Source organism: Anopheles coluzzii, chromosome 2 (assembly GCF_943734685.1).
Source record: "Anopheles coluzzii chromosome 2, AcolN3, whole genome shotgun sequence".
Classification (NCBI taxonomy): domain Eukaryota; kingdom Metazoa; phylum Arthropoda; class Insecta; order Diptera; family Culicidae; genus Anopheles; species Anopheles coluzzii.
The window spans coordinates 26,551,667-26,563,286 of NC_064670.1; the positions used below are offsets into that span (position 1 = coordinate 26,551,667).

Sequence of the window (11,620 nt, forward strand, 5' to 3'; positions counted from 1 at the left end):
TTTGACAGGTGGCGCGCAATCCCGCAGAGCAAAAGCTGGTCAGTGCAATTTTTCGCGCTGGCAAGCGTTTTTGAAAGTCGTTGTGAGGGATTTTGAGGGTTTATGTTGGCCGCCAAAAAGCTTGCGCTGGTGTGCGACTATGTTGGTGGACAAAATTAAATGGCCAAAAAAAAATTATACTTATTCGTTTATTTTTATTCTGCAAAACAGCAGACCAAAAGTTCATTGAGTGGAAAGTTTTGACAGTTCGATGAAAACAGTATTTTCATCGCAGAAGATCAAGAAAATCAAGAAAAGATAACATTATAGTGCAATTATCGGTTCTAATAATATTAGTGTCCAAAATTTATACGAAATTATGTGCAGCTCAAGGGGACCAAAGCAAGGAGGCTAGCGCGAAAGAGATGGCAAGATAAATCGAGAACATACACACCTTTGATTTGATGCGCGTCAATTGTCACCAACACAACGAAAGGCATATGCAAAGTCTATATAATACAGAGGTCGAGTCGTCCAGAACATTTGATCAAAAAGCGTGGGAAAGTTTTGACAGCTGGATGAAAAAGCTTCAATAGTTTCATCGTAGCATACATTGAGGTTTTAGTTGTTGTGCATGCAGTGGTCTGAAAGCATTTTCGGCCATTTTTACATCGTTTGTTTGTAATATTGTACTTTAAAAAGTTGACGAATATCAAGAAAAGATAGAATTATAGTGAAATTATCAATTACAACAAGATCAGTGCCCGCCCTTCCAGCATTAAACGGCTTTGAAGGCATTCAGAAGGCATTTAAGGCCTTAGTCGCCTTAGAAGGCGAATAAAGATTTCAACCGAAACTTTCACGACTGTAACGAGTTCTCTTCGAAATCTTTCAACTTTTTGATTCAACGAGAACAGATAGCTTGCCGCCATCTTAGCTTGTTTATATACTGAATTTGCACCTGTACTAATGTAACTGCCAAATAGAGCAGTGACAACGCTTTTGGTTCCGAACCGAGAAAGCGTGTGTTCAAATCCTGATTTTTATTATCTTTTTTCTGCGTTTATTTCTTTTTAAATTAAGTTTTTCTTACTATAATTACTTTAAACAAAATTTATGTGGAGCGAAATTAAAATAATACCTTTTTAAAAAACATAATAATTACACTATGTTCACCGTTCATTATCAGGATGGGAGAAATATGTATCTCATTTTTCCTTTTTTTTAGAGTTATCGAAATGAGTTTGATATATTAACACCTTTCAATGAGTTGGTCTTTAACAACCGAATAATGTAGACCATCTTTAATAAAGTGAAATAGCTCATAGCTTAACGCAAGAGAACCCAAATAACCAAATCGTCCTTAACCCACTGTAAAACCACTTCAAACCTACGTGGGTTTGTGGTGGTCGATTCAGTCGTTAACCCACCAAATTTTAGAGCAATCGGAGCTGCCACTTCCGATCCGATGTATTTATCTTGCCCACCCTTAACCCACCTTTTCCAAAAATGCTTTGAGGAAAAGTTTGGTCAAGGGTTGGCTAAGGTCAATATGCTGAACAGGATTTTAACTCTTCGATTGATTACATTCATTCACTTACATCACTGTACTTAAACTTCCGCAATATTATTAGTCTATAAACTATGCACTGACCAGCGAAATGGAAGAGTTCGATCGCAAGTAAACAAACACACATATACACATATTACACATGAATGTTTTACAACAAACCAACTTAAACACACACGTTTAATTGCTTCCCCAAGTAGCCTTAAGAAACTTTATTTGATTATTAACAGTGTTTTAAAGCCTTTAAAAATCAAATAGAGTTTCTTAAGAGAATGTGACATTTGTCAGCGTCACAGCATAACGACGTATTCCGTTACCCTGTTTTTTTCGATTCGGGCCAATATAACACACAGTGTTTTTCAAATTTTATCTACACCAGTTTTATTGTTTCAATATTCGGAAAATTATTTTTTTATTCTTATTTATGTAATAATGCGCATTTATTTTCACAACAATATATTTGTTTGTTAAACGGTACGTAAAATATGTTTTTCTTTTTTTCCTTGACTTGAATCTACGGTGCTAATAAAAAAAATAATAAAAAATAATGTTTCAAAATTTTTAATATTATATGCAATGAGTTTGATGAAGGATATGCTAATGAGATAAATGTTTATAAAAAAATATTTTTTGTACAAAATAATATATTCTTGATGATGATAATTTTTGAGACATACTGTATATGGTCACGTACATGGCGCCTCCATTTCTTATGTCAAAAAGTTCGTCAAGCTTCGTGTGTATTGTGTGTAGATGACAACAAAACCAAGCGTCTGCGACAATTTCTATCAGCTATCGTTTAATTTGTGTATCATCATGCTTTTACAACAGGTCAGTGTATCGATATTACCAATCTCTACACATGAGCTACATAAGTTTTATATTTTGCAGCATTTTCTATTCGGATAGCGTTTGGACATCATGTTTTCCGTCCACGGCTGCAGCTAACCTCCATGCTAAATTGATGGAAGAAACCCATGGAATGAATGAAACTTATGTGATACAGTGACAATAATATGCAGTGGCAAAATGATTAAATGTCGAATAAAAGCATTCGTGTTGCATTTATGCATGAAATCATAACACCCATTGTTGTAACTTAACGAAGATCTAGAAAATTCGTATAGAAAGAGAAACAGCAATACAGCCATCCCTGTCGATATTTTCGTTAATTTTGATCTTTTTCGTTGAAAATACCGGCTAAATTTTAAATTTTAACGAAACATTGACGAAGCCAGGAATGCGTTACGCAGTGTTTTAAGCCCCGAAATTACTGCTGTATGGAAAGCTAAAAGTAATACTTTTAGGCATACTTTTAACGGTTTCTTAACAGGATTGTGCTACTTGGGTCATTTGCACAATTAAATAACATTTTATTATAGGTGAAACATGTTGAGCAAATAAATTGCCCGTGCATAAAAAACTAACTTCAACAACATTGAAGTGGCTGCTTCTGTGGCTGTGTGGCTTAACCCACCAAACTGATAGTTTTTTAGCTTTGTTTAATGGAACTGGATTTTTAGTACAAGAAATTGGTGGCGTTTTCGGTATCTTGGTTATATGGGGAACATAACACGTAAATCGTGCTATCGAATCTCACACTCATATCTGGGAACACTGCAACAGTGCAGTGCTGAAGACGCTTGTAAGGTTTTCTTTTGACAGTTGTAATTTAAAATTTAAAATTAAAAGCGAAATTTTTATTGACATATTTCAAAGGCATTTAATTACTGCTAAATGCACTGCTGATCGCCTTCAATTCGCCGGCGATTACAAGGCCATTAGAAGGCATTTAACGGAAATTTGCGGGTAGGGCGAAATTACGACGAAATCTTGTGCAGCTCAAGAGGGTCAAAGCTAAGAGGCCAGATTTCTGATTGTGGTCATTTTTAAGTGATGAATTACTGAAAAATCTACTCCATACCACGTTCATGAGAAAGAAATGTATAGTTAAACTAAGTTTTGAGCACAAAATGCACAATTAGCACTAAAAAGTGTATGGTTGTTTGGAATCGTTTGTGAACGCTTTTTCATCTAACTGTCAAAAATAAGCTTTCAAAATGGTGGACCAAAATCGAGCTATGCATCGATTTCTGTGTTATATAGACAGTATAATAATCTTCATAATAAACCGCTACAGCTTCACGGTCTCATGGCACAGCATTTTCAATAGGAAATCTGCACTGTAAAAAGAACAGGCTAGAATAAGGATTAAAAGTAAGACAAAATTGTTCGCTCCTCATTCACATCAACCACCGAGTTTGTTTACGTTCTTTTAACCGTCCACATGCACGAAAGAGATGGCAAGATAAATCGAGAACATACACACCTTTGATTTGATGCGCGTCAATTGTCACCAACACAACGAAAGGCATATGGACAAAGGTGTCTGAATTTAAGTGGGAGTGGTGGGGGGGGCACAAAAGCTCACTTCAAAACGAGCACTGCAGTCAAGAAAAACGCGGGTATAGAAAATGAGCGAGATGCAGCGATATTCGAACGTCAAAACCCCTCGTCATGTTGTCCGGGAGTTGGACGTTTTTTTCTTCTGACAGCTGCCGTATTTGTCATAGTTATCTCTTGCTCTTTTTTCTTCCCAGAAAATTCGCAAAAATCACACGACTATTTGTCGATTTCTGGCGTAATTCTAAACGCTGCCAGTGAAATTCAGCCAACGATTGGGCAAAGCGCCGGAAAGCGCCGCAGTTGTGCAATATGAAGATATAGCCTGGTCGTGGGACGACACCTTCGCACTGGGGCACGGCCGAACACATAATCTGGTAGGCCAGTGCCGAAACTCAGTTTTAACACCGTACGGAACGACTGCAGCAGTGGTTACCGATTCTGTTTGCCGTAGACTGGTGAGTGGGGCGAATTCAACTCGATCGGGAGCCTTTTCCCCTTTCCGGTATTGTGTGGATTGCGAACGTATCAATTTTGGCAGCCTCCCAGGTTGAATCTGGATTGCCCGTGACGTGTGGGTGGACGATAAATCCTGCTGCTCGCACGCAACGCAGAGGGTGCTTGTGTGTGTGTCTATTGCTGGTTTCATCGCCTCGAAAGAGTTCCGTAGTTTCCGTGGTAACAGCGGTGAGACGCAATATAAGCCGGAAATAACGACGACCACGACGGACGACAGTGTGTTGGAAGTTTGGTCCGTGCAGGTGCCGGAAGGATGGAAGCTTTAGTGGAAAATGCGGCGGCACCGCCTTCCCGCTTCTACTGTCATTCGTGCGCCATCGAAATCGATCGTGTCTCATCGGTAAGATTCGCATATTCTCTCGCTATAGCAATGTGAAAAGAAGCAGCAATGCAATACTCGACGATCGTTACATTCCAGGAATTTACATGCCCACACTGTCTGGAAGGATTCATCGAGGAACTACCGGCAGCGGAACGGAGTGTTGCTGCCGGATCCACCGCAGCGGAACAGGACCTTGAGCAACCGTCGAACCTGTTCGACAATCCACAGATTAGCAATGAGGCAAGTATTACACTCATCGTGCGTAGTGGTAAACTCGTTAGCTAACCTGTTTGTCGTTTGCTGCTTTTGTCGGTTTCTTTAACGCGTGTGCCATACGCAGGCTATCAGATTGGCCGGAGAAATCTTTACAAACTCCATTCTGTCACCGTTCTTTCGGCGCAATGACGGTGAGTCTGCCGGCGCTGCAGGCACGGGCAATGGCGATCACGCGCTGTTCACCGTAGATGACATTCCTATGGACGGTAGCAGCGGCCCATCGTCCGGTGCGTCGGGAGCTGGCACTGACATGGGTGAAGGGTCTGCAGGCGGCGGTAGCAGCAGCAGCAGTGGCAGTGGGGGAGGTGGGGCTGGAGCGGCTGCTGCTGGTGGAGGAGACACCCGTCCCTCGGTGCGCTTTACCGGCAGACGGGGCAGTCGAAGGCGCGGCGTCCAGAACATAAATCACGTCGATCAAATATTGCGCGAAATCCTGATATCCGTGTCCGGCGGGGGGAACGGTGCCGGCGCCAGCGGGCCAATGTTTTTCATGGGCAACCCGGGCGACTACGCTTGGGGGCGCGAGGGCATCGACACGATCGTTACGCAGCTGCTCAACCAAATGGACAATTCGGGGCCGCCCCCGCTAGAGAAGGAACGGATCGCGGCCATACCGACCGTCACCATTAGCGAGGAACAGGTCGAACGGAAGCTACAGTGTTCGGTGTGCTTTGAGGATTTCGTTGTTGGTGAATCGGTCCGGAAGTTACCCTGCTTGGTAAGGAGCAATGGAGAGAAGTGGCTGGCAAATAGCAGAGAAAAAATTACCCCGCTCCCCATTAACCCCATCTTTCCGCAGCACGTCTATCACGAACCATGCATCATTCCGTGGCTGGAACTGCACGGCACCTGCCCGATCTGTCGAAACAGCCTCTCGCCGGAAGAATCGCACACCGGTGCGCAACCGCAAGACAGCTCCCAGTCGCCGACTGAGAATTCGCAGCAAAGTACACAGCAACAAACAGCATCGCAATCCGATCCCTCTGGCCGGCAGAATTCCAACTTTCTCACCTTCACCATACGTACGTTTTGTCGTGCGCCCTATTGGCCACTAGTGAACCTTGCCCGCACCGAACAGTCAGCTTACCTCCACCATTAATAGATGATTTGCTTCCTACCCTTTCAGGGCCGACGATGACGAACCTGCTGTTCGACATGGGACCACCGTTGACGGCCACTTCGGTACCATTCTCTAGTCCATCCCCGTCGTCAGCTTCCGGCAGTGGCAGTGCCGCCGGAACGGGAAACTCTCAACCGGCCGCCGGTAGCAATGCCAACGCCAGCGGGTCAGCGGGCGGCTCCGCCGTCAGCGGTGGTGGCAACGGGTCGCAGGCGAGCAACAGTCAGCGAGACGAAGACGGTACCATTGATAACACGCTAGAGCTGGACTAACCAAAAAGGCTCCCCCTCCGTAAGACACAAATTCAGCCACGAAGGGCACACAGCCACAGACATGCAGTCGCGCACAGGATCTTTGATCCTCCCGTACCCGCAGCAAATGGTGCAAGCTTGAATGAGGTTGGGAAGTGCATTGGGAAAGCGCGAGGAAGAGAATAATGCGAAGAAATATGCTGTGCTATAGATAAGCTTGGTATTCACTCGCGGTTGACGCAAACATAAAAACAACACACATGAGAGACATATTGTGCGAAGCACCACAGGACAGGAGGGGGTCTTTGCTCTTTGTCTGAACTTTGAAGCACGGCAGTTCAAGCTTGTAACTTTTGTTCTTTATGCGCTTGTTTATATTTATTGTTTCTGTACAGCCCATCATGCTCTAATTTAATCATTTCACATGATTACAGTAACCTTCCTCTCCCCCTCCTTTTCCCTATTTTGGCATACCAGCGTTCTTTTGGTAGGATAGAATTTTCATGCATATTTGAACACACCAACCAGGTCTAGGATAAGCTATATTTAATGTTTCTTATTTGAAAGTTTTGCTTGTGCTTGCATTGAATCGTTTTTTTTTTGTTTGGTTTGCGCAATTTTTCCTTGTTTCGCGCTTAGTGATTATCGGTGATAGTAAAATCACTTTTTAAGTGCAGCCAACGATGCATAGAATTCCCTCGCTAGGAGTGTAACAAATAAGCATACGACACCTTTCTCTTCTCCGTACGGCTGGCACTAAACAATGAAAGGACACAGCAGGGCTCGGGAAGAATGCGCACCTTGTGCGTTTATGTGTGCGCTTGTGTTAACCGAGCTGAGTGAGCTGAAAAGTTACTCGATCAAGGATTAAGGGCAAAAGGGAGGGTTGGGTGGCTGGTTTAAACCCGATGCCGGTAACTGCATGCATCCGCCGCAACCGCTTTAGCGCCCAGTTGGTGTCACATTCCTGTGATTTTGGCTTCGTTTCTGCCGATTGAATTGGGCTTTGTGAGTTGGTGGTAGAGAGTGAGTGAAATCGACGCTCCTCGGCAGCATATGCGCGGGCACGAGCAATTAGCAGCGCATATATGTACAGAATACAATTGTAATCAGCAGAAGCAAACAATGGATAAGATGTAAGGTAAGGGTTAATAGACACACAACAAAAACCGAGCGCTTTGCAAAGGCACAACACGAAGGACTGAATGAAGGGAAGGGATGGCAGATTGAGTAGTTCGGGCACCGGACCGGACATGATGGACCCTGGTTGCGGGATTCGGAATGATGGAGAAGATTGTGAATGAAACATCATTTCCTATTTGCGGGACACAGAGACTGCAGAGTGACACTAGATAGAAACCCCGCGTCAATGATCGCCAATGATGGTCGTTGGGTGTCTTTCTCTCTTCTCCAACACCCGTTTTGGCCAGCGTCGTTGCTGGGGACGCTAAAAAGTAGGCTTTGAAAGTGCAGCCGAATCGCCATATAGTGCAGCTTAACACGTGACTGCAATAGAACATCAACATTCTGGTTAGGCCGTCAGGGCAAGAAAAACACGTTTGAAACAAATGTCGAATTGCTAGTGCGCATATATTACCGAGGCGGAAGCGGAAAGTAGAGTATGATGAACGCGAGTTTTCGTAGACTAAGTAAGACTGCTGCGCTGTATGTATGTTAAATCGTACTCGACAAGTGAATTATTTCTGGTGCGAATTTTTGCCGTTTCATACGTTTTTTTTTCCTATTAATTCCTTTTCCTTAAATGCTTCAACGCAAAAGCAAGTCAGCGTTGGTATTGTTTTACACCCAAGACTAAATCAATCCCCCCCCTATTTCGAACTAGTTTTACGTGTCAATGAGCTTTATTTGTAAATTTAACACACGTACACGTTTGCCTCATTTTTGCTCCATAAAATGATTCCTGTTCGTGTACTTTACAGTGAGGAAGAGGGGTTCCCAAAAGCAGATAAGTTATGGGGGAATTCAAGACAGTTAACTCAACCGTTGAATTGAAACGGCCTGACATCCGGTGTGTGCGTTGTGGCGCATACATGGTACATGCTGCAAAGCAAATAGGTCACTCGGAACGAGAACGGCAGTCGCCGGCTGAAAAGGGGTGTGAATGATACCGCTTAAAACCGATCATTTGTCATATAAGTAACACACTAAGCTGATATGATAATTACATATTATTATTATTATTATGAACATTATTATTGATGCGTTGATAATAAAGAAGAGCGAAGGAAAACCACCCGAGGTCGGTTGCAGTTTTGTTTAAACAAAAAAAGGTCCGGAAAAAAGGCAATGAACTCTCCATTGCCTTCCCTTTTCTTTCACTGTGCCATGTGCTTCGAAATAATAGCCTTTCTAAATTTTAATTTTGTTGTAAGTATTATTTTATTACGCCGTGTTTTACGATTCTGCGATCGGGCGGCGTGTTTATACGCAAAGAACACGCGTGTTGAGAAGGATAATATAGAGGACGACTCAGAAAAGAGTTGGAAAGGCAGGGTGAGGGGAGGGATGGCGTTAGACGAACCGATAAAGTAAATGAATGTGTGAGTGCCCGCTGTGTGTATGTGCGATTAATATGCTGGGGATGTTAAATGTTAAGCATTGTTCCAGAAAATGCATCCAGGCTGCTGTATGTGGGTGTGGGTGGTGGCCCTTAAAAACGACAAACCATTGTAATGCACGTGACGATATAAGGGCACGACCCTTTCGACGATACTTCCGCCTGCACCGCGTACGCGCAATACTTAAATAAGGCATGTAAAGACAATTAAGCGCGTCCGGCATCGTCTTCGTGTGGCGGGGACCCCCCACCCGCCTTACTCTCCCATACCGGCGGCGGCAGCAGCGGGCGACGGTCCAGAACCATCGTCGCCCCGCTTCTTCGAGCCGGACACGATGTCGTCGATGCGCAGCAGCAGGATCGCCGTCTCGACGGCCGTCTTGTACACCTGCAGCTTCACCGACAGCGGTTCCCAGATGTTCTTCTCCTTCATGTCCACCAGCTGGCCGGTCTCGCCGTCGATGCCCCAGGTGCACGGACCGTCGGCAGCCGGGTGTGACGCATGCTTCGCCCGCAGTGCCGTCAGCGTGCGGATCGTGTTCGCGCCACAGTTCTGCGCCAGTGTGCGCGGAATGATCTCCAGCGCCTGGGCGACGGCACGGTACGGTCCCTGGATCTGTTTGTTGGTGAGGGCCTGCGAGACGGCCATCTCGACCGCACCGCCACCCGGCAGCAGCTTCGGATCGAGCATTAGGTTGCGGGCCACGTGCAGTGCGTCCTGCAGATTACGCTCGGTTTCGTTCAGCACGTCCTTCGAGGCGCCGCGCAGCAGTATGGTGCACGCCTTCGGATCTTCGCACTCCGTCACGAAGCAGAAGTACTCGTCGCCCATCTTCTTGATCTCGAACAGGCCCGCCCCGGTACCGACGTCCTTCTCCGTCAGCTCCTCCGTGCGGTTCACGATCGTGGCACCGCAGGCACGGGCCAGCCGATTGTTGTCCGTCTTGCGCAGCCGGCGGATCGCGGTGATGCCCGCCTTCATGAGGAAGTGCTGCGCGAGGTCGGAGACGCCCTTCTCCGTGAACACCACGTCCGGCTTGACCGCGATGATATCCTCGCACAGGCGCGCCACATGCTCCTCCTCGATCTGCAGCAGCTTGGTGAAGTCCTGGTCGCCCACGATCTCCACGTTCGTCTGGCTTTCGCCCTTCTTGTACTCGAGCGGGCAGTCCAGCAGCACGATCCGCGGCTTCTCGATGTACCGGCGCATCTTCGGGTGTGTCACGTCCTTGTTCAGCATGATGCCCCGCAGCACGCACGAATCGTCGATCGAGCCGCCCGGGATCTTCTCCACCTTGGCGTACTTCTTGATGTCGATCTCCGTGCGCCCGTTCTCGGTCAGCGACACCGTCTCGACGGCGTCGAGCGCAATGCGCACCGCCAGATCCGACCAGCGGCCGACGAATTTCGTGCCGACGCAGGACTTTACCACCTCCGCCAGCCGCTTCTTGTCGCTGCGGTCCAGCTCGATGCTGACCTCGTCCTGCAGGATGCGCACCATGTCCTCGAGCGCCTCCCGATACGCGCGGATGATCACGGTCGGGTGGATCTGCTGCTGGAGGAACTGTTCCGCCACGGCCAGCATCTCACCGGCCAGCACGATCACGGAGGTGGTACCGTCGCCCACCTCCTCGTCCTGCGTGCGGGCGATCTCGATCATGCTCTTTGCTGCCGGATGTTGCACCGTGATTTCACGCAAGATCGCATTGCCATCGTTGGTCATCACGATGCCGCCCATCGGGTCCATCAGCATCTTCATCATTGCCTGCGGGCCCAGACATGTGCGGATCAGGTCAGCAATCGTCTGGAAAAAAGGGAGAAGACGAAACGAGAAGCCCAGGCCGCCCACACACGCCATTGGGTTAGAAACACGATTTTAACCCCATGTGTGCTGTGCCACACACACACACACGCACACACGCACACACACGTGAAGTGACTCACTTTGCCGGCATTGATGTTCTCCAACTGCACCTTTCGGCCACTCTCACGCTTCGTATTTTTACCTGCAACGATACGGAAGTGAGTTTTTCCAACTGCCCAATGGATAAACTGCACGTTTTACTTACTGAGAATGAGAATTGGCTGCTGTGGGGCGTACATTTTCGCTGTTGGATGTCGGCCGTACGGAAATCACGTTATTTCTTCCACAAAATGAGATGCAGTCGTTTGACGTTCGTGATCGAAGTGTGTAATGAGCGGAAGGTTGTACCGTTACTCAGAAAATGACAGCTGAGCAGAAGCTGCTATTTGTGCGAAAAATGGCGGAAGATTTGCATTTACATTTTATAAGAAAAACAATGTTTAAAGACGTTAATGCAGTTTATAAAGCATTATCAATCATTTCAAAAGTTTCACTACATTTCTTGTTTTGAATAGGCGTTAAATTACGTCGATAATGCAAAACAATTTTGACCGTACTGTCATGCGGCTATGACATTTTCTCTGGTCACCCTAATTCTTTTGTTCTTCCTAATTTTATTCTAAAAAATCACGCTACAACAATATTAAACCACTTTAAAGAACGATAAATGTTTCAACAATCTAGTTATTCGTTGGAAATACATCTTGTGTAACAATTTACCCATGTTTCGCTGTACAA

The 11,620-nt window shown here is 45.9% G+C and overlaps 2 protein-coding genes across 3 annotated transcripts; one reads left to right on the top strand and one right to left on the bottom strand.

Moving 5' to 3' along the window:
* The first annotated feature begins 4,086 nt into the window (after positions 1–4,086).
* Positions 4,087–8,694, top strand: LOC120953361 (E3 ubiquitin-protein ligase Iruka). Of its 2 annotated transcripts, XM_040373229.2 has the most exons (6): positions 4,087–4,410; positions 4,494–4,811; positions 4,890–5,033; positions 5,134–5,787; positions 5,869–6,091; positions 6,172–8,694. In XM_040373229.2, the coding sequence occupies exons 2-6, from the start codon at positions 4,725–4,727 to the stop codon at positions 6,459–6,461; spliced, it is 1,398 nt and encodes a 465-aa protein (XP_040229163.1). In that variant the 5' UTR covers positions 4,087–4,410; positions 4,494–4,724; the 3' UTR covers positions 6,462–8,694. The 2 variants fall into 2 exon arrangements, with proteins under 2 accessions (XP_040229163.1, XP_040229162.1); XM_040373228.2 differs by having other exon boundaries at positions 4,087–4,811.
* A 121-nt stretch (positions 8,695–8,815) lies between these two features.
* On the bottom strand, positions 8,816–11,218 carry LOC120953360 (T-complex protein 1 subunit gamma). Its single transcript, XM_040373227.2, has 3 exons — positions 11,088–11,218; positions 10,963–11,024; positions 8,816–10,822 (listed from the first exon to the last, which is right to left on the bottom strand). The coding sequence occupies exons 1-3, from the start codon at positions 11,119–11,121 to the stop codon at positions 9,275–9,277; spliced, it is 1,644 nt and encodes a 547-aa protein (XP_040229161.1). The 5' UTR covers positions 11,122–11,218; the 3' UTR covers positions 8,816–9,274.
* Positions 11,219–11,620: the final 402 nt, after the last annotated feature.